This window comes from Hyperoodon ampullatus (assembly GCF_949752795.1).
Source record: "Hyperoodon ampullatus genome assembly, chromosome: 12".
NCBI classification, from domain to species: Eukaryota; Metazoa; Chordata; class Mammalia; order Artiodactyla; family Ziphiidae; genus Hyperoodon; species Hyperoodon ampullatus.
Genome location: NC_136925.1, coordinates 6,374,761 through 6,396,855, shown reverse-complemented (window position 1 = coordinate 6,396,855; position 22,095 = coordinate 6,374,761). Strand labels below are relative to the sequence as shown.

Below are 22,095 nucleotides of genomic sequence, written 5' to 3'. Positions count from 1 at the left end.
CTACAAAGCTTTAGGACAGCTTCAACCTCTTTCCTGACGGACTTTTAATGAATATCATACACTTGAAACTAATTTCAGTGTTTGTCAGAAATTTGAAAGGTAGAAAAAGAATTGACATATATTTCAGCTCTGAAATAGAATGTATGATGGGACTGAAATCCAGCTTGAAGAGAGACTATTAACTGGATCAAGTGACCATAAATTTTCACTTCAGGTCATTGTGAAAAAGTTAATTGTCAAGAGTTGCTGGTATTGATCAGTGTTTTCATGGTCTTATAAGTGCCAATCAGCAAGAAGGATGAATTGTCTTTTTTTTTTTTTTCCTACAAGTAGCCTCCTGTAGGATATAGCAGGGGGACAACAATATGTACGTGTTTTAGCCAAGTCAAAGCTTCAGTTCTCAAGGCTATTTCTTTTCTACTTTTTTGAAGAAGTATTTTTTAATTAAAAAATACAACACTATATTAAACATAATCTCTTCTTCCCTCAAGTTGCTTTTAAAATAACATCTTAGAAGGAAGATGTGAGAAAAGAGAAAGGGAAGTAGTTCATGATTAACTGTATTTGTCATCATATTCATTGAATCAGCGCCTTTACTCATGTAAACATGAAATAGGATCCTCTCTAGCTCTGTCCTCTAGGACCAGGTTTTACCTCTTAGTTTATGCCATAAATCCACACAAAGGGATACAAAAATGTTTTAAAGGCCACAGGAACCGATAATGTGTATTCTCGGCAGTTCTTCGGGTCACACGAGCAGTCAGAGTCTACAGTTGGTTATTTCCCCAATTACAGGAGCCAAGCTAGATACAGTAGGCCCTTTCCCCATTCACACTGACCTGGGAACCAAGTGGCAGATTAGTTCCTCTGCTTTATTACAGACTTAGGCGGCTTGCATGCACAGTGTGCATCCAGACTGACAACTTCCCAGCACAAATGACATTTAAGAAATTGTTGAAACATACTTGTATCACAGATATGTGTTTTTATGTTTTTCTTTTGAAAAGCTTTTGAGTTTTATAGAACACACTTCCGCTGATCAGGTCACTGTTTACCTGCTTCTCCATGTAGTGATTTTGATTTGAGTGTTCTTTTCTACTACTGAGCAATTGATCAAATACTCCCATTTAAATAAGACACCAATAAAAAGACACTGGCTTATCCCAGACTTTATATGTAAAAATAATCTGCAAGAGTTTAGAACATAAATGTGTGTGTGGGGGGAAATGTACTATATTTCAAAACATTAAAAAAAAGTTCAAATTACCCATCTCTTTCTTTCTTCGGTCTTCGTTTCATCATACACAACAGGAACATGCAAGGGAGAAAGAATTTTCATGAAATTTTTGAGACATTTGATGAATCAATCACATACAAAAAAAAAGTTTCATTGTCTCACATGTTGGTTCAGAGCTTTGAAGGAAACATATAAACTGCCATCAGACTTTGGATAGAAGTTCTGAGACCCATATGAATCTCAGGAAGTAAACATTATTCTATGATGTTCCTTATTAGGATTTGAGCCTTAGTTCAAAGATTTTAGGTACTTAAAGTCTTTGATTTCCTTATATTCCTTTTACAGAGGCTTCAAATATATCCTATACATCTTAGGTTTTCAGTGGGGTGCTGGTGCCAGGAAGTTGTTTTAAAAAGTATTTTATAAATGGGTTTCTCATCCCCTTAGTTTATTCCTGAAGGTAATTTATCTGAGACCAGATGCTGGAACTGGAGTTTTGTTGACTGTTTTTGGAAGTGCTTTAGTCAGTAAGCCTTGAGGGGATGGAACAATTCACCATGCAACAGGTTGCAGGAAAAGCAAACACCTGTTTACCGAGTGGGTGGTCTGTTGCAGGCAGTTTACATGCTTCTTCATTTAATCTTTTCAACAACACGATCACCATTTTATAGATAAGGGAAGATGCAGAGAGAGGGAAAGCTGTCAGTGGGAAAGTAGCAGAACCGAGATTCCAACCCTGGCCTGGAAGACCATAAACCTGGACTCATTTTGCCACGCCACCACCTGTTTGTGCCAGAAAAAAAGGCCATTTGGTCACCAGACTGATGACAACATTTTGGACATCTCTGGTCATATAACGTGGATTTAGTTTAGAAGCTCATCTGTCTTCACTCACTGTAGATTAGTTTGCATTGTCGAGAGTTAAATGCAAATGGAACTATATCATACTCCTTTTTTGGGGGCATCTTTCACTCAACATAATTATTCTGAGATGAATCTATGTTGTTGTGTATTCCAGTAGTTCATTCTTTTGCTGAGTAGCAGTCTATGGTAAGAATATACCACAATTTGTTTATCTATGACTCTGCTGATGGCTATTTGGGTTGTTTCCAGTTCTTGGCTAATACAAATTAAGCTGCTGTGGAGATCTGTGTACACGTTTTTTGAAGGAATATACCCTCCAACTAGATTGAATGATTGTTAATAGTTTCTCATACTTGCTTTAAGAGATAAAGCAATATTTAAAGTGGAACTTTTAATGTTCCTCATAACTGTGTTAATAATAGATGTTCTAACTTCTTCCCAGTTGTGTTACAGGAATCAAATGAGTTCACTGATATAAAAGCATTTGTTTAATCATAGATCGGATTTTATAAGAGTGAGCTCATAGAAAGAGGGTATCTTGAGACTCCTGGGATTTTAGGTCTTCTGTGGGAGGATCTGGCTCCATGAGAAAGCAATTTCCTTCATAACATGTTTACCTTACAATATTCTGAGCATTGTTTTTCATGATTAAAAGTTTGCCACACTCATAAGCATATTATTTATTGTATTCGGGGGTCAAAACGTTTTCTGGGAGACTAAGTCTATGTAACATAATGGAAATCACTGGGAAAATGTGATCAGATATACTTTAGAAGCATCCTTGACAGAAAGAAGGATAAACTCTTACAGAGAAAAACACACGGAAAGATGCAGTTTTAGAGGATATAATAACTTTAAAATATTTACCTTGCAAAATTTCATCACCTAACATTTTGGTTTTCTTCTGAATCAGATTTTTTTTTTTATTATTAGTTTTTCATTTATTTGAAGGGAGGCGGTAATGAGCATTTGAACATTCACCGAGAGAACTGTTCCTATCATTTCCTTCAGGTTTAAATTAAAAATTTATTCTTTCACTGCAGTGGTCTATCCAGAAGACCTTGCATCTATGCAGAGTGTTCTCCTATCACCTTTTATTTCTCTCTAATCCATCTGAGTTCACATGGAGTACTGTGGAGCAGCATCTCGAAATAAAGAAAAATGAGTCTGCTTTGGTAAATGTTAAGGGTTTCATCTGTTGTGACTTTCATGTTCCACATGCCCTTCCTCTGGAGTTACACAAATCAGAGGGGCCTGATAGCTTCGAGATAAATAAATGGGTGGAGCCCCCCACCTACACAACTGTTCTTTGTGAGCATGTGGGACCCACCCTGTGGACCTTCTTGCTTTAAGACAACAGATGGTGACAGGCCAGGAAGAACTTCGAGAGAGGCCTGTCCTCTCGTTTTACAAATCCCCCTCAGTGCAAGGGATCTCATTCTGCTCACACCAGGGCTGATATACGCCCTGTGGCACAGTTAAAAAAATACCACGTTATGATCCTCCTTGTAGATGTTTTGAATAGTGAGAACTTAAAAGAAAGATGCAAAAGTCTTGCCAAAACTCCTGAACCCACATTGGAATATTGAGATGCTACTGGATATAGGCCTGCTTATGGGAAAGCTGTGGGAACACAATGGAACCCTGCTTTAGCATGGCACTATTTTATTTCATGTCTTCTATTTAAATATTCAATTTTATCAATTTTGCATGGTAATACATTACTAGGGACCAGACATCAGAATGGTCTAAAAGTACGGTCAGACATCAAAGTGATAAAACAGGTATTCATAGTTCCATCCCCATCCCTGTCTACCCAATTCTCTTACCCCTATAGGTACCACTTTTGATTAGTTTCCCCTGTCTCCCTAGGATCAGCTTGATTTGCTTAAATAATGACGGTATTTAGCATTGGATAGGAAACCAGGCAATTGACGTCAAGGTAACGAATTGCTACTTTTTGGGATCTGTCTCTGCTGAGGGATTTTCCTAAGAGGTTCGGTAAATGACATTGCCAAGGACAGCGATGAGCTCTCTGCAGAAAGCCGCATTTCTGAATCCGGAGGAAGGGAGGAGGTTGGCTCCTGTGTTCCTCCTGAAAAATCACCTAGAATCATGTTCTAGTTAGACAACTCCTTCATCTGAAATGTATTCAGCTTTCAGGATTTGGCGGAGCTAAACAATTGGGGTAAAAGTGACCTTAAAATCCTCATGACATTGCTTTAAAAAGGGGATAGCGAGAAAGAAAGTTAAAAATTGAGACGAGTCCGATTCTCTTACCGAAATCCTGACACATGGATTTCTTTGAACCCTGGAAGTTTCTTAAATACCTTTTGCATCTGCAGAGAGAAAGAAATATATGAAATACTCTTTGGTTCTACTGGGTCAGACCTTATCTAACTGAAAAAGCCTAAACACTTTTGATGAGTTAGGGGAAAAAAGTGAAAATGGAAAATTGAAGTAACGATGGAGGCCAAACTTTTTGTTCTCATTTATTTCTGAAACCAAGAGGAAAGTGTTTTGCTATTTATTTAAAAGCTGTAATTGGTAGTTCGGACCTGCTTTACTGGTTACTTTACATAAAATATGAAATAATTTTAAGGTGGTATTTGGAAGAAACATTTTTGGCTACAGTATTTTTATTTATACACACAGAGTAATGATCATATTTTCTGAATTGAATTATATGATTTGGAAAATATCTGTAATGTTAAAGGGATTATTAAAGTCAAACTGGCTGCTGTACCTACATAAAATGGTAGAAGCATACATCAAACTAGTGAATACAACAAACAGGAAGCAGACTCACAGATGGAACACACTAGTGGTTACCACTGGGGAGAGGGAAGGGGGAGAGGCAATGCAGGGGTAAGGGGTTAAGTACAAACTATTAGGTATAAAACAAGCTACAAGGATCCATTGTACAACGCAGGGAATATAGCCAATATTTTATAATAACTATAAATGGAGTAAAACCTTAAAACATTGTGAATCACTGTATTGTCCACCGGTAACATACCATATTATATAGCAACCATATTTCAATTGAAAAAAAAAAAGAATGTGTAAAAGAAATGGTAGAAGCAAACGCTAATCTTATCAGTTTTGCTCTCAGATTTATGTGGACTTTACTTTTTCTCGATTTCACCTTGCTCACGAGGTGCGTGGTCAGAACAGTTTACAATTGCAGAACTCAATGTCTCCCAGATCCACGGCGGCCTGGCTTCTGCCTCTGGGCTCCCCCAGCAAGGACGGTCCTCTCCAAACCCGGGGGCGCTTTCCACTCCTTTGCCACAGAGTGCCTGCTCTTCTCGGGTTCTTTTTCCATCTCTCTGGCCACTTTCTCAGTCTCCTTCACTCCACCCTATTTCGGACTTCACCCTCTCCCTCAGCTGTAAGGATCCTGCAGGTCTGCATTCTCAGCCCCTCACCGCACACACGCTCCTATGTATGCAGGGAGCTCTGCTGGGGGTTCTGTGCCAGGCTCTCAGGACACATGACCATGGAAACGGGCTCTGCCCTATCCAGTTCACTCGTGGGCGGCAGGGAGGCAAGAGAGACCACGAGGAAGTGACAGCAGTTAGTAGTAAAGCGCTGAAGGCAGGGGCCGCCCTGGCCCCCTTTCTCTGCACCCACTCCCCTCCGCCTCTCGTTGGGGGATCTTCCACAGTCACCTGAGATGCAGCTTGGAGTTCTTCACGTGAAAATCCCAACTTTGCCACCAACTAAATACGTCCAGACCAGAGTGAATCTCTTCCTTCCAGATCTGCCTTTCCATCCCAGGCTCCCTATCTCGGTCAGGGTCACGAACACCCATGGTCTTCCATCCAGAGAGCCCAGCAACCCTACACACCTTCCCTCTGTGCTCCCGCTGTCCAGTCACCAATGCCTGCTAGTCTGAATTCCACATGACTTTTGTTTCTACCACGTTCTTCCTATCCCCATGGCAGGCACACCCTCCCTGTCTCCCCTCTGACACTGCTGAATGGTTCTCTGGATGTGTGTAGGGGGAGGGAAGGGAAATGGGTTTTGGGGGTGTGCTGGGGCGGGCGAAGGAAGATGTCCCCTTGACCACACTTTCTTCCCAAGTTAATCATTCCCTATCTGTTGCTCTTCACTAAAAATCCCGTGATGGGCTGCAGTGCCTACTGAATAAGGTCCAATTCTGTAGAATGACATTTAAGACCCTCCACAACCTACCCCTCCATGTACCTTTCCATTTGCACTTCCTGCCATCCTTACCCCCTCGGCCAATGTCGTGTCCTCTGGTCACACTAAACTAACTCCTGTGTCTCCCCAAATATGACACGTACTTCCTCTGGGCTTCTGTGACCTTGTTTTCCCTTTAGCCCCAAATGCAACTTCTCCTACCTTCTGCTCATTGACTGCCTCCCCCACGCCATCATTCAAAGGCAGCTCAAGCATCTTCTCTATTGAAAAGCATTTGTAGCTCCCCCAAGTCAGGCTCCACTATTTCTTCTCCCTACTGTTCTAGAACTTACTGCCATACGTCCTGTAAAGCAGTCCTTGAGGGGCAGGCTGTCTCTTCACTGAGATTATGCTTCCTGGGCTCAGGGATTGTGTACTATTTACTCATCTTTTTCTCCTTTCCTCCCAGTCTGCAGCAGGTCGTCATCCATGTAGTAGGGACTCAGCAAACTTTGCTTAAGCGAGTTGAGAGCATCTTTTCTTTCTCTAAACTCATCAATATGCCACTGCATTGTCACTGTATCTAAAATTACTGCTGAGTCTACATTATCTGTGCCAAGGACTAGAGCAGTGATGCACAAATAATCCCCAAATCACTTACATTGGACTTTGGAGTGTATCGTGGATTTATTTTTTCCAGTAGACTGATTTACCATCTAAATTATATATATATTAAAAAAAATTTTTACATCTTTATTGGAGTATAATTGCTTTACAATGGTGTGTTAGTTTCTCCTTTATAACAAAGTGAATCAGTTATACACATACATATGTTCCCATATCTCTTCCCTCTTGTGTCTCCCTCCCTCCCACCCTCCCTATCCCACCCCTCCAGGCGGTCACAAAGCACCAAGCTGATCTCCCTGTGCTATGCGGCTGCTTCCCACTAGCTATCTGTTTTACGTTTGGTAGTGTGTATATGTCCATGCCACTCTCTTGCTCCGTCACAGCTTACCCTTCCCCCTCCCCATATCCTCAAGTCCATTCTCTAGTAGGTCTGTGTCTTTATTCCTGTTTTACCCCTAGGTTCTTCATGACATTTTTTTTCTTCTTAAATTCCATATATATGTGTTAGCATATGGTATTTGTCTTTCTCTTTCTGACTTACTTCACTCTGTATGACAGACTCTAGGTCTATCCACCTCATTACAAATAGCTCAATTTCGTTTCTTTTTATGGCTGAGTAATATTCCATTGTACCAGTATTAAAAGTAGGTTTGTTCCCTGAGTGTGTAACAACTGTAGTGATGAAGGTAGCTCAGCTTTTGGGTGATGAGGAGATGGCTGTACACACCTGAGTTTAAATATCGGTTCTGCTACTTTCTAGCTGCAAGACCTTGAGTTTATTGCTCAATCTCTCTGAATCTTGGTCTTCTTAGCCAAAATGGGATAACAATACGTATATCATAAGGTTGTCATAAGGAATAACTAGTAAGTGCCTGACACGCTGAGCAGAGAGCTGGTAATATTGTTTTATTTATTTACTTAGTCTTTGCCACCTTTACTGGATTCCCAGTTCCTTAAAGCTCGATTTACTTTTACTTCCTCAGTGGGCACATAGCATGGAGGCTGGCAAGGCAGAGCAAGCCTTCCGTCGGTTGTTTTTGACAGACTTCAGGAGGGAAGGACAGGATGAAGGTCCTCATAGTGGTGAGGGGCAGGGGACCTGGGTAATAAGTTTCCGTGCGTCCACTCCCACCTCACGGTGGGCTTAAGAGAGGTGAGAGAGGAGGCCAGTGTCCGCAGAGCTGATCTTTATTACGGGAGCAGGTGGGAAAGCTCCGTGGATGCCTTGTGACAAATGGCTTTGGGGCCACAAGGCATTTGTGCCCCCAACTGCCATTCCAGTGACAGCACCTGGCGTGGACTGTTTTAAGTGTAAGCTGCAGGTTCTGGAGCTCAAGGTTCAGACCCTTGACTTGTCCATCTTTCTGGTCCAGGACACCAGTGATGCCGTTACACATCTGAAAACAATCCATCACACACAGAACTGCTTCCAGAGAAGCCCCGGCTGCAACGTGCGCAGCAGGGAGCCTCGCAGGGAGAGCGACCCCTAAGCCCCTGCTCCTGTGGATGGGATTGATTGCTCGTGTCCGTGTCCTCTCTGTGAACCTGGCTGTGACTGATTGAGAATCAGCTTTGATTAGGAGGGTGCAGAAGGCATCTAAGGAGGCGATGACAAGGGCCCTCAGTTAATTCTGCTAACTTATCTTCTGGAGACCGTCTGATCATGGAGTGGCTAACCACTAAATTGCTAATTAAGTGCCCAGTTAACCTTATTAATAATGTGAAATGCACAGAGGCCTTCCTGATTCTGCTGGAATGTATGTTAAAAAAAAAAAGGCAGCCGTGTCGAGTTCTCCTGGATGTTTGCACAGGCGAAAGCATTCAGACAACAACTAAGCATTCCTTTTGACATTTGTATTAAATTGGTCATTAAGTTTATTGTGGAAATTAAATTACTGCAAAGCACTGGCCATTAATTCCTGATTAGGCCTGAATGGCTGAGCTAATGCAAATGTTGGGCTTTGGTGAGGCTGGCTGGTTATCTCATGGCAGCTGCTGGGTGGTTGGACGGCTCAGGTGCCTGGAAGGGGAACAGATGTGCTGAGAAGAGGGGCTCCAGTGACCATGTAAATGCAACCAGCAAGACTGATGTGATGGTCTCTGGAACAAGATCCAGCAAGACATACTCCTCTTTGGTTGATCAATTTTTCAGAGGCTAGAAGAGGCATGTGCATTTGCTGATACAAAAATCCTTTCCCCATGCATATTTATTTGGGAAAAATAGAAAGTATAGCATAGGGGTTCTGGTGCCAGGCTGCCTGGGTCTGAATCTTGCCTCTGCCAGTTAATAGGTATTACACTGTTGGGTGTATTAATTAATCTCCCTGCACCTCAGTATCCTCACTTGTCAAAAAGAGAAATGATTTTACTTTAAGTAGAGAATCCCATAAAAAATCCCGTTAATATATATAAGGCGTTAAGAACAGTGCTACTATTTCGATACAGAGCATTTTGGATTTGGAAAGGCACTTCGAGGTCATCTTTAGTTTCTAAATGAGGAATAAAGGTCAGGGAAGTGATCCCCAAATTCTCATGGCTAATTCTTGGGCAGAAACAAGACTAAAACTCAGATTTAAAAAAGTTATGATTTCTTTGCATTATTTTACATCAGGCTGTTTTAGGTGCTTAGAAAATTAACAACAGGTCAGTGAAGACAGTCTATGGTCAATTATCCCATTTTAAGATATTCTGACTAGTCTAAGGATTTGTTGAAAAGAATATTTCAAAGAACAAATAGAAAAGTTAACAGGCAATTCTTTAATTCATTCTATCTACTAATCCATGTCTAAGTACTTCTCTGGTTCATAAATATCCCACGCTGATGCTTTCTCTTTGAATTTCACAGAAAAGATTCTTTACATGTTATTGACTGAATGCTGATGCAGGGAGAGGTGGGGGTTGAGAAGGTTTCTGTTATTCATCTCCTCTCCAGCTGCGAGGAGGAAAGCATTGAATTTTCCAAGTATGAGAACTAGGCGACTGTTCCCTGGCCCCGCTGAGATGCTTGGGCACCCAGGCTGTTCATAAATGTGGTTCATGGTTACATCATCTCATGGATGCTTCTAATTTCAATTGCATTTCTACAAACAGTTACTGAGTAGTTAACTGCATCCCAAGCTCTGCATTAGGAGGTAAGCAGCAGAGATGAAAGAAGCAGTTCCTGCCCTTAAGGGGAAGCTCATGCCCTCATGGCAGTGAGTGCGGCCAGAGAGCAGAGAGGAGTGGAGACAATGAAACCATAGACGTGTAAACAAACAATCTCAAGACAAGGTGATAAGTGCTGTGACAACAGTGGGCACTGGGTGTTAGCCCAGAGGAGAGGCACTGAACCCAGAATGCAGAATGTAGAGAGAACATTTCATGATGAAGTTTGTAAAATGCAACTCAGGGAAGGGTATTCCAGACAGAGAAGGCAGCGCATGTAACGACTAAAGGTAAGAAAAGATTTGCAAGCCGTTCGCATTTCTGGAAAGTAGAGTGTAAAGAGGGGGATGGTAAAGTACTGGTGTGAAGCGGAGGCTGAAAAGGAAGGCAGGAGTCTTATCATGGCATGTAAATGCCAAGTTCAGCATGACAGTTTGGATTTATCCTGCAGGGAATGAAGAGCTTTTTAAATTAACCAGGAACAGGCAGCTGCGATGATGGTCAGAGATGGAAGAGCCATCTTGGGATAGTGTCTTGATCTAGTGACGGATGATGTGGACCATATAGCTTCTTCCACTTATCACCCATGAAGAATGCCATGCCTTTAAAAAATAACAAGTGCTGGAGAGGGTGTGGAGAGAAGGGAGCCCTTGTGCACTGTTGGCGGGAATGTAAATGGTGCAGCTACTATCAAAACAGTGCGGAGATTCTTCCAAAAATTAAAAATAGAACTATCATGTCATCCAGCAATTCCACTTCATTCCAGTTCTGGGGGTTTATCTGAAGAAAATGCAAACACTAATTTGAAAAGATTCATGGTCATTGTAGCATTATTTACAATAACCAGGATATGGAGACAACCTGAGTGTCCACCAATGGATGAATTGATAAAGAAGATGGAATACATCATACACAATGCAATATTATTCAGCCATAAAAAGAATGAAGTCTTGTCACTTCTGACAACATGGATGGATCTCGAGGGCATCATGCTAGGTGAAATAAGTTAGAGAGAGAAAGACAAATACTGAATGATCTCACATATATGTGGAACCTAAAAACAAACCAAACCCCCCCCCGAAACCAAGCTCATAGATACAAAAAACAGATTGGTGACTGTCAGAGGTAGAGATGGGTGGAAGATAGGAGAAATGGGTAAAGGGGGTCAAAAGGTAAAAAAAAAATAAAAAATAAATAATAAAAAAATGAAAAGAATGCCTGGTCACAGGAAGATAAGCCAAGAGGATTTCTGTGCTGTTGACTCCCAGATCTGAGTCCTGACTTGGGCTCTGGTTGTGTGAGGTGGGTTCACTCACCTGAAGCTGAGACTTGGCTGCAACCTCCTGGTAATACGGGGACTGGGAGTCGGTGAGCTCTTCCTTGAACTTCTGCTTTGCCAGAGAGATGCTTAGCTCCACCTTCTGCTCTAGCGCATCCTCAGCAGCATCAGTGAATTCTACTTCCCTTTCCTGGGTTAGAGTTAAAAAAGAAAAAAAAAAGAAGGGATTCTGTTCATATAAATCACAAGCAGATGGTTACATTGTATAATATATGTTGATACTGTCTCAGGAAGTGGGTTATGAAGCCTTAAGTGCTTCTAGAATAAAAGTCCTATTCACTAGCAGTGGCCTCTGAATTTCACGGAGTATCAAAGCTCCGATGAGTTAATTATGTAGGATCCTTGAGAACTCCATCATTTTATGACTGTGTGCTCTTCCTGAAAGCATTTACAGACACACACACTTATTTACCTTTTACCAATATCCTTTGGTTCATTTAAAAAGCATCTCCTCTACCATCTAGGGTAGAAATCTTTGCCTTCTCTGAACCTTTGCACTAGCAAATGGCATCTGGATTGTTCAGATCCAGATACACTCACAGTGTATCCTATGATACACTCACATAGAAGTGTTTTTTTAATATGGTAATCTTGTCACCCCATATAAAATCTCCTTGAATCCAGTGTGATTCTCGCACTTCATTGAGTCCCTCAAAGCAAAAAACATGAGACCATTTCTGCACAAAATCTCAGTGAATATCCATGACAAGGCAGGTCACACCCTCAGCAACCTGTCCTAGCCTATTATTTTGTCTATACATCTGCCGTCTTCAATCATAGCACTTAGGCTACTTTGTTGCCCTTATTTGCACTATAAATTCCTTGAAGGACCGGACTGTGCTCATCTTAGTATCTTTAGTTCATGGTCCATTGTTTGCTGAATGAAAGAATAAATAGAGATGTAGGTGGTGAAAATGATGTTAACGGGAGGATATGATGAATGTGAAATAAAATATTCAGGGGATATTTACAGGAGAAGGAGGGACCTATATCAGACTTTGAAGGAGATGGGACACAGGTAATGTGAGAAAAGAGAGAAGGCAGACTGGGGTTGTCTTAGAAATTTTGCAGTGAATATGCTTAATCTCAATAATTTTTTCCAACAGCAGTTTTCACTGTTGATGAAACAGTATTTTTGAGAAAAACAAAACGTTTAAATTCTTTGTTCATAGCAATAGTTCCATCAGGTCTACAGTCATCCAGCCTAAAGCCCAGAGAGAATGGCCAGCAGGGTTCTCATCTCTGAATTTCCATGTAGAGATGGTGAGACTGAGCTTCCTGTCTTCACCTTCTGGCTTTGATCTGTGCCTTGGAGGGAGGGTCACAGGAAGAGGAAAGGACCAGAGAAGCCTCACAGACGACAGGGAATGGTAGACCTGTGGCAGTGACAGCATAAGGATAAGATCCAGCTTCTGATTTGGGGTCCTTTCCTTATATTACTGCTCTCTTCTGGGTCTGCTGCCTGATTTGTGCTGCCACAATTCTATCACTGGAGCAAAGGGAGTGGTGTTTGCCTGCTTCTGCACTGAGGGTCTGCGCTCAAAGCTTTTGGAGAGGTTAAGCATGTCTCCCTTTTGATTAGGAGACGCAAACTACCATGTATCAAATAAATAAACAAGGATCTATTGTACAGCATGGGGGATATAGCCATTATTTTGTCATAACTTTAAATGGAGTATATAAAACCATTGAACCACTTTGCTGTACACCTGAAACTAATAAAATATTGTAAATCAACTCTACTTCAATTAAAAAGTCCCCTTTTAGCGATAACCAACATTCAATCCCCTAACAATCCTCATGCCCTTTCACTCAGAGTGGTGGCCAGGGTTGCTTTTTGCCAGAAAACACTGTGTTTATTTTTCCCCAGCTTGACATGCAGGATTTCGGTCATTTGGATATTTATCTGGTCTATTCGTGCTGGACATGACTGGGAAGAAGACCTCTGCCCTTGCTGACTTCATTGATGGGTTGACTGATGTATTCATTCATTCATTCACCCATCATGTATTCACTCTAACGCTTGGTGAGCACCTGTAGGCGCTGAGGGGAGAAGGGCCCCTGCCCTCCTGGGGTTAATAACTAAGTTGCAACTTCTCTCACTTTATCCTAGTGTCCAATCTATTTTCTTTTCCTTTCAGTCCCTCCCTCGGAGGAAGTGAGAACAGTGAATAGAAGGAAGTCACCGACTCTTACTTGGGGTCATAGAAATGCAGCACTAATAACAGTGAATGGCCAGTCCATCCCTTGTCTTTCCCTGTTTTACTAATGAAACCAAACAGACATTTGAAGAGCTAGATTGAGAACTTCTTACTATTGTAGGCATCTTGGTGTCCGGGAGGGTGTCGTTGAGGATTTCGTTGAAGAGTGTGTCATCAGGAGGGGGAGGCAGGGACCCGGATGAGACACTGGCAACGTCTGTGGAAATGTTAAAAAGTACAGGCACGAAAATGAGACTGGAGGAGTTTAAATTAGAATGAGGTCACCATGTCACATGCTTTTCCTGTCACTCTGGAAATTACAGATGTTAGGTGCATTCTGAACTCATTTTCTTTCAAGATCACACAAATATGTGTGTGAGCAAAATATAATTCATACTTTTTTTTTTTTTGCTGTATGCGGGCTTCTCACTGCTGTGGCCTCTCTCATTGCGGAGCACAGGCTCTGGACGCGCAGGCTCAGCGGCCATGGCTCACGGGCCCAGCTGCTCCGCGGCATGTGGGATCTTCCCGGACCGGGGCACGAACCCGTGTCCCCTGCATCGGCAGGCGGACTCTCAACCACTGCGCCACCAGGGAGGGTCTAACCCATACTCTTGATCCCACTTAAATACCTCATTATTCCTTTCCAGAACGCAAGTTTGGAGCTCCCCAGATGTGTTACAGTTAAATGGTTTTGCCTAATGAGATCTGGTTACTTTTTCATTTTGCGACTATGTAAAGGACACATGAATACATTATCTTGAATTTGTTTGTTGGAAAATATTGATGATTGCCTCCACGTTGCAGGATAATGGGTGATTAGGTTTTGTTTTTATTCCTTTCTGTATTTTCCAAGGCGTATGCTATGAATTTAAATTATTTTGTAAGGCTAGTAATACAAGTTAGTTTTGAGAAAGTGCATTATAAACTGAGTCAACTTCAATTAACCATTGCTTTTCAAATAACATGCTTTCATGATAGTTTGAATTAAGATTCAGTAGCAGATGAAACGAGGAGTTCTAAGCTTACCTGTTGAAAACACAGGGGTTTCGCCAGGCTCTCCTAATGTCTCCTTTGTGGATATTTCATCTTTTCTATTAGCACAATAGGAAACAAAAAAGAGATGGTGAAAAGGAGCTTGATGACAATAGAGGAAATGCATTTAAATTTGCTTATACTGAATAGACCTAAAAATTAGAGAGAAAGTATATTTTAAAACTAGGTTTATCTATATTTTCATTACTGAAGTAATCTTCTAATATATTTTCTTTGAAGAAAAATTCAAACAACCCGAAAACAATTATGTTTAACTCCAGGGTTTTTCATAAGCATCTTGGCTTTTTGCCATTCTGGGGAGCATTTTCATAGTAGGCAAAGATGGTTCTGGGGGTCCGATGTTTTATAGTCTCCATTGTGCTTCAACTGTGTCCTTGACATCAAAGATAATTGATCACATGATCTATGACTGAAATATTCTTGCTAAAATCTCAGACCCTCAAACCTGTAAATTCAGAGAGGCATTAAGTTTATCTGATAAAGTAACTCTTGTGGTTACGATAATGAGAGAGAGAGAAAGATTTCTGGATAATGAAGGTGTCTTGAATCCCTATTCTGGACATAATCATTGCCTGCGATGGTAACCTGCCAGGGAGTTGTGGGTAGGTTTGCAGTGCCAGGGAGCATCATCCAAGGTCATGGTTATAGAGCTGTCTGCATATCCCATTAGCCCGTTCTAGCAAGCTTTATTTAGAAAGGAGTAGCAGTAGTGATAGCCATTGAAGCTCACTGAAAGATTTCTTACTCTAAGCTATTAGGTCTCAGAGGATCGTGTCTGTGCTTATACAATATAGTCATGGTTGACTGTTTGATCTAAAGAGTGGCTCGCACTGATGGAAGACCAGAGGGAATGGCTAGGTCCTCTGTTGTCGTAGGGGACTAGGGGTCTTGAGAGGAGAGCAGGATTTCGGTGGGTGGGGTGGAGAAGACAGGTTCTTCAGGCAGAGGGGAAGGCTGTGGTCAGAGCCCAGGATGAGCAGGGTGTGGACTGGACGTGGTGAAGAAGTGTCATGGTGGCAGTGGTGGGATCCTGGCTCACGGAGGGCAAAGTTGGAAAGGTCAGGGGGTGAAGCCCTTGATGAATTAGCTTGGCCTCTGCCTCAGTGGAGGTCCTGAGAGGGAACAAATGGCTCACTCAGAGTTGGGTAATTTGAGCAAAGTCTAAGAAAGGCCTTGCTTACTAAGTCATGGGAAGAGTATACGAGCAACCACAAGGGCGAGTGCAGAGCCCGTGGGTGATAACAGCGAGGTACCAAGAGCTCGCCTCTCCAGCAGGGGTGAGATAATGCAGCAGTTACCACCAATCAGAGACAGAGAAGGCTCTGTGGCAAGAGAGGGCTGCCTGACACGAGCTGAGCTGCTGCTGAAAGAGGTCTGTAGCCCTGGAAGACTTTGTAGGTCGGGGGCGTGGGGAGGTGGGAAACTCGCTCACCTCACTCCGCTCCTCCCTCTGGTTTCCTGATCCACATTGGCTGGTCCTTCCCAGAAGTCAGAGGCCAAGGGAGGCCAGTGAGTCAGTCCCTCCCGCTCAGCCCTCTGCACACAGAGCACGTGGAGAAGGGTGGCAGTGGATATTCAGAAGGGCAAGAGGAAGATGCGGGAGTATTTTTGAACAGCCTTTGAACAAAGCTCAGTGTAAAAAAAAGGAATATCTCAGATGTATTAACCCAGGAGCAGTTATGCAAGTTAAGGAGGGTAAGAGGTTAGAGGCAAGGATTTGGCATTTTGCACAGCGTAAATTAATAAGGTCCTGGGCCAGGTTGTGACAAAGGGAACAGAAACCAAGGAACAAATGTGAAAAGCGTTATAAAGAATTGTAATTCATACAGCCCAATTTGTGGCTCTCTCTGCGGTATTATTATCTTCAGCTTTAGATTTCTAGCTGTTATGAGTGTAATTTGTGAGTTTAGAGTTTGGCAACAGCATCTCTCTTCTTTAATCATTTTTATCGGATGTACTTTGCTTTTTGATTTTCTTATTTGATACTCGGTTCTTGTAGAAGACACAGCTCGGTGCTTCAGTTTAGTTTGAGAAATACTAACACCTTACAGAATACCAAATGAGAGTTCAAACTTCAGGTGGCTCTCTGATTGCATTCAACATGTTCCTGATGTAAGGAATATTTTTCATCAGTTCTAAAAATTAAGCTATTTTAATTGCTCTCTCTAATAAGTAAAAAACATGTTAGATAATTATCTTAATCTATAAGATCTATCCATTTCCTTTTAATATACTCATTTATCTTCAGCAAAATATATGCATAAAGGGTCTGTCAGAATAACCTACTCTGATCTCAGTAGCTGAAATAATATAAAGGCACAATAGCTCAGTCTCACTCCTCATGTGATCGTTCAAAATTCAAGAGCATGCTGCACTGTATTTTGGGTACTCACCTCTCAAGGAAGCTTCTCTGTTTTATCCTCTGTAGGAAGATAAAAAGTAATTTTATCAAGAGACAATGCCAACTGAAGAGCCAAAGTCTATTTTCATTCCCTTTCCCCTTTAACTCCACTTCAATCAGCCTGTAAAATGTTATTTTGCAGGAATAAAATTTCTGTTGGCCTTCTCAGATCTCTCTAAGCATTTCTTCAGCCAACCCTTATGCTGGGGGAGCCAGGTCAAAAGGGGCAGGGTGTGGAGGCCTGGGAGCTATTTGGACCGGGTTCTCAACACTCCGTGTTTAAACTCACCTGCTGAAGAAGATCCAGGTGTTCCTGGGAGTTGCTGAAATTTCTCCCGATGTCAAAGAGGCAGAAAGTCTCCTGCTGGCAGATGCTGACCCAGTCCTGGTATTCCCCTGGGTCGGGGATGCGATCCAGAAAGATCCGATATGCTTCCCACACTGCTTCCTGGCACACTGCAAGGTGGCGCCATGAGGAGGGAAAAACGGCCACATCCTGAGAAGATGCCCTTCTCCCAACCCAAGCCCAATCTTAAACATGGCAAGCTCCATCATGGCTTATGCTGATGCAATAGCCTATAGCCCATAGAGATGAATTCATTTAACAAATATTTATTGAGCCCCTATATGCACCATGGAGAAAAATAAAAGAAGGGAGATAGAAATACAGGCTTGTGTGTGTGTGTGTGTGTGTGTGTGTGTGTGTGTGTGTGTGTAAGACTGCTATTTATAATAGGGTGGTTGAGGAAGGCCTCATGATCAAGGTGACTTTTGAACAGTTTGGGAAGAGGCCCCAAGGCTGGAGAATGCTGGGCACATTGAAAAAACAGTCAAAAGGTCACTGTGGCCAGAGCAAGGCTGAGAGTCATAGAGGATGGACATGAAAGTATGTGGTGAGAGGCACAGAGATGGCGCAGGTCTTGCAGCCCAGTCATCTTCAACTGGGGCACAGGTTCCCCGCTGTATCTGCAGACTTTCCAAGGGGGAAACAGGCACACAGACGTTTAAAGAGACTCAGTTTCTAGATCTCAGCTTCCCTGTCATGCTTTCCTAAGTTGGTTTGCCCAACAACACATGTTTCCTTCCTCACTTTCCCTTTGGCCGTCATCCTTCCCCCATCTCCCCATCCGTAGTCTTCCTGTGATGGCCCAGGGCCCCTAGGTTGCCACACAAAGGGTATTTGAAATAACTGTGTTTGAGATTAAGACAGGGAGTGAACTTAGTCAAGGGCAAACACACAGTTTTTGCAAGTAGGGCAGTTTCTGATGCTTTGCCTTCAACACCTTAGAAGACGTCCTAATGAAGTCGACAGCTGATAGATCATTAAAAATAATGATGGCAGATCATGATGTGATTGTTAGCATAAAATGCCGGAGGAACTTAAGAAAAAGGATGCTACTGTAACAAAACTCCATCTGTTCCCGTCTACTTATTTATGTAACACGTCTTCTCAGCATTTAAGTGAAACTAAGGAAAAGAATAGGGATAAAATGGATGTTAAATCCTGTCTACTGTTAGCAATACATAATAGGAATAATAAATAATGGCACATGAACTAATAGAGGGACAGCACCAAAGCAACCCCATCTATCCAGAGGCAGAAGCTAGTGGAGCTTAAGCTATAGGCCCTTCATTTAAATTGGCCCCTTCCAAAGCTTTGTTCCTAATTTTGTATCTATAAACATTAGTTAGCCCAAACCAATATCTGAGCTTATATCCATCAATAAAAAATTAAAAGCTTTTGTCAAACTTATATCTACTTCCTTTAATCAATTATATATTAAAAATAATTATAAATGCAACTGAATCCAGAAGAAATTTCTGGAAATAAGTAAAATAAGTTATTTACTTAGGAAATAAGTAAAAACTGTAATTTCAATTTATGTACATTTTCGTTACTGAGAAGTATTTTAGAGCAACCCATAACAGACTTTCAAGTATGACCTAAATTACTTTAAGATAAGACTCTGCAGTGAGAGGTGGGATGGAAACGTGAGTGTGTGGAGGAAAAGGGACCATGTGACATTGCCTGCTGTTTGGAAGGGTTTGTTCATGCATTTGTAGAATACTTGATGGTAAGTATTGAGTATCTATGACAGATTCCACTGTATATACGAGAATGCTTTAATTCCTATCTTATTTTCAATATCAATATCTACAGCTCACCAAAAGTTACATCCTATCCAATTATTTAAGCTTATGATGAAAACTTTAGATGTCAACAGAAAAGCTCTCAAGAGGGCACCTAATTTAAAAATTATTTTAGGGGATTAAGTTAGAAATAAAAGATAGAAGACTTTGGTCCTAAGCAATTGTAATATGTTGATCTTTAACTCTGGAGGGATGAGGAGCAAGGCGGTGCTTTGGAGTAGAAGCTGACATCATCTGACTTTCTAAAGAAACCCTCTGACTGCCATGCAGAGAAAAGGGGTTATGGGTTATGGGGAGGAACAAGGTATGAGAAGCCCAGTCTGGAGACTCTTACTCCAGTGCTGTACCTTCCCTCACTCCCCACTTGGTCCACATCTGGGTTTCTCTTAGCTTTCTGTTTTAAGAGGCAAAGAGAATTCCAGACCAACAGAAGCTCAGGTCATTTACTAGCAGCAACCTGACCAGAACCCACAGACCCTGGTCGGGGGGGGGTGGTTTGCAGCGCCCACCACCTCAAAAGTGCCATCGAGTTTTCCACTTTTGAGGTGTGTGTTGCCTGGGGTTTTTCTTACATCATCAAACAGGCTAGGCTGAGACATTAAGCAGAAAGGCTGAGGTTCTGTGGTCAGATCTCAAGCAACTGTGGGGATACTGGAGAGGCAAGGCTCTGACTTTCTCCAAAATCCTTGTGGCAATCCTTCTCCATAGAGTCAGACAAAGATGGTGCAGAAAGGTAAACCGAGAGGTTAGAAAAATCCAACTTTTCAGAGGTTTTCAGACTCCTCCCAGCCCTGAGGTCCTTTGATGCCTCAACTTTCAAGGTTTTAATTTGAGGCTCCCTTAGCAAGGATGGATGACTCTGCCAGTGAGTCATGGGCTGGTGCTCCTGTGCTCTTGATCACAGAAGGATTCTGTGCCTCCTGATTTGTGCTGAGCTTCCAGGATGCCAGAAAAATGACATCGGAGGAGTCACCGAAATCCTGCCCCTCAAAAATCGTCTAAAGAAAAGATACTGGTCTCTGTTTCATCCCGACATTTTGATCACTGTAGACGACAGTGCCCCAGGGAAATAACTCTTCAAGCAGCTCCAGGCATTTGTGCTTCAGGGAGGATGTTCTCTCAGAGCCTTTGGGAAAAGTAGGTTTTAATAGGGACGAGGGCTTTCTGTGTCCCTGAGGTGGGAGAAAGTGCCGCAGGTGGAGGAACGGGATGACCTGGGCATCTTATCAATATGAGAATATGCAGATTATGAAGTAGGTCTGGTGAGCCACCTGGACATCTGCGTTTCTTACAAGCTCTCAGGTGACGTGATGCTGCTGGTCTGTGGACAGCAGTTTGAGTAGCAAGAACTAGGATTCCCTTCACCTTTAACTTTCTCCGAGTCACACATGAACGTGAAAGAAAGATCTAGCTTTTAATATTGGGGTTGGGAGAAAGAGAGAGTGGAGAGAGATAGAGGAAGGGAGGGAGGGAGAGAGAGGGAGAGACATGGGGAGGGGTGAAGTCACAAGGGACTCACAGAAGACTTTGAAGGGGGGCGGTCACAGAGGAGAGAGTTTGCGTGGTGAGAGCAGAGGTTCTGCCTGGGAAACTACCAGAAACAACCTTGACCCTTGTGTCTGTGCTTTCTGAGGAAATCTTGGCGATTCTATCAGGAAGCTCAGAACATTTTCCCTTGTGCTGCTTTAAGCATTGGGAAGAGAAATAGCTCAGTATTCCATTTGATTTGAGGAATGTGGGAGCTGTCTCCTCTAAGTTTGAAGAATGTCAACAGATAGTCTCATAAAAGCAGCTATGAGAACAATAACTGGGTTACTCTGTCAAAGAAACACTGCTTTATAGCTGGGTCTTATTTCTAGTTTCTTTGTGAACCAACTTGTTAGACTTAAGAAACCCATGCTGGTGAACAGTAAAATTTCATATCACCCAGGGGCAGCCATAAAGATAATAGGCTGTCATTGCTGTGGGGAGAAAAACAGTGGTTTGTTTCATCCAGGGAAGCAAGAAGGAAAGAGGCAAACCTAATCAAGAATAAAGAGCTAAGAATAAAATTCAGAGCGAAAAATCTGGTGGCAGCAATAAATAGTCTATTCTACAAATACCTGTGATGAATCCTATTTGTGAACATCGTAAAGGATTAGAAGTTACGGGAAAATAGTTAGCAACAGCTATGTTCCTAGTCAATGTGATGCATATCCCATGTATTTATGCTTCTGCCCATTAACAAGTAACATGAAATTTACCAGTGTCATTGTCTGATCAATGTGGAGGTACATCCAAAATGAATGCTTTACATATGGCACTGTCTTTTCTTTTCATTCCCAATGACCTCTTTGCTTCTGCATCCATATGCAGAGGTGCTGTGCTAGGACCTCAGAATTTTAATACAGTGCACTTGATTTTCTGTAATTAGAGCCCTCCTTCTGACTCTGATCCAGTAGCTGTCATTTCTCTGCAGGTGTGGCTTCTGTCAGAAAGCAAGTATCTTTTTACTTCCACATAAAATGAGACATATGAGGAACATAGGGCTTGATTTTTTTAAATTTAATTTTATTTATTTTTGGCTGCATTGGGTCTTCGTTACTGCGTGCGGGCTTTCTCTAGATGCGGTGAGCAAGGGCTACTCTTCATTGCGGTGCGCGGGCTTCTCATTGTCGTGGCTTCTCTTGTTGTGGAGCACGGGGTCTAGGTGCGCAGACCTCAGTAGTTGTGGAACATGGGCTCAGTAGTTGTGGTTTGCGGGCTCTAGAGGTCAGGCTCTGTAGTTGTGGCGCACAGGCTTAGTTGCTCTGCGGCATGTGAGATCTTCCCCGGCTGGGGCTCGAACCCGTGTCCCCTGCATTGGCAGGCAGATTCTTAACCACTGCGCCACCAGGGAAGCCCAAGGCTTGATATTTTTGAGACTGTTAGTTAATTATGCTTCTGA

The 22,095-nt window shown here is 42.3% G+C and overlaps 1 protein-coding gene across 1 annotated transcript in view; it reads right to left on the bottom strand.

The window, feature by feature from the left end:
• Positions 1-22,095, bottom strand: part of IMPG1 (interphotoreceptor matrix proteoglycan 1) — a gene marked incomplete at both ends in the record, with an annotated part of 86,671 nt that overhangs the window by 45,657 nt on the left and 18,919 nt on the right. Inside the window, 7 exons of the mRNA XM_079716349.1 lie at positions 1,268-1,288; positions 4,382-4,440; positions 11,338-11,490; positions 13,675-13,778; positions 14,591-14,655; positions 17,011-17,039; positions 17,308-17,474. Of these exons, the coding sequence (XP_079572475.1) occupies positions 1,268-1,288; positions 4,382-4,440; positions 11,338-11,490; positions 13,675-13,778; positions 14,591-14,655; positions 17,011-17,039; positions 17,308-17,474 (598 nt within the window). The remainder of the gene's footprint in view (positions 1-1,267; positions 1,289-4,381; positions 4,441-11,337; positions 11,491-13,674; positions 13,779-14,590; positions 14,656-17,010; positions 17,040-17,307; positions 17,475-22,095) is intronic.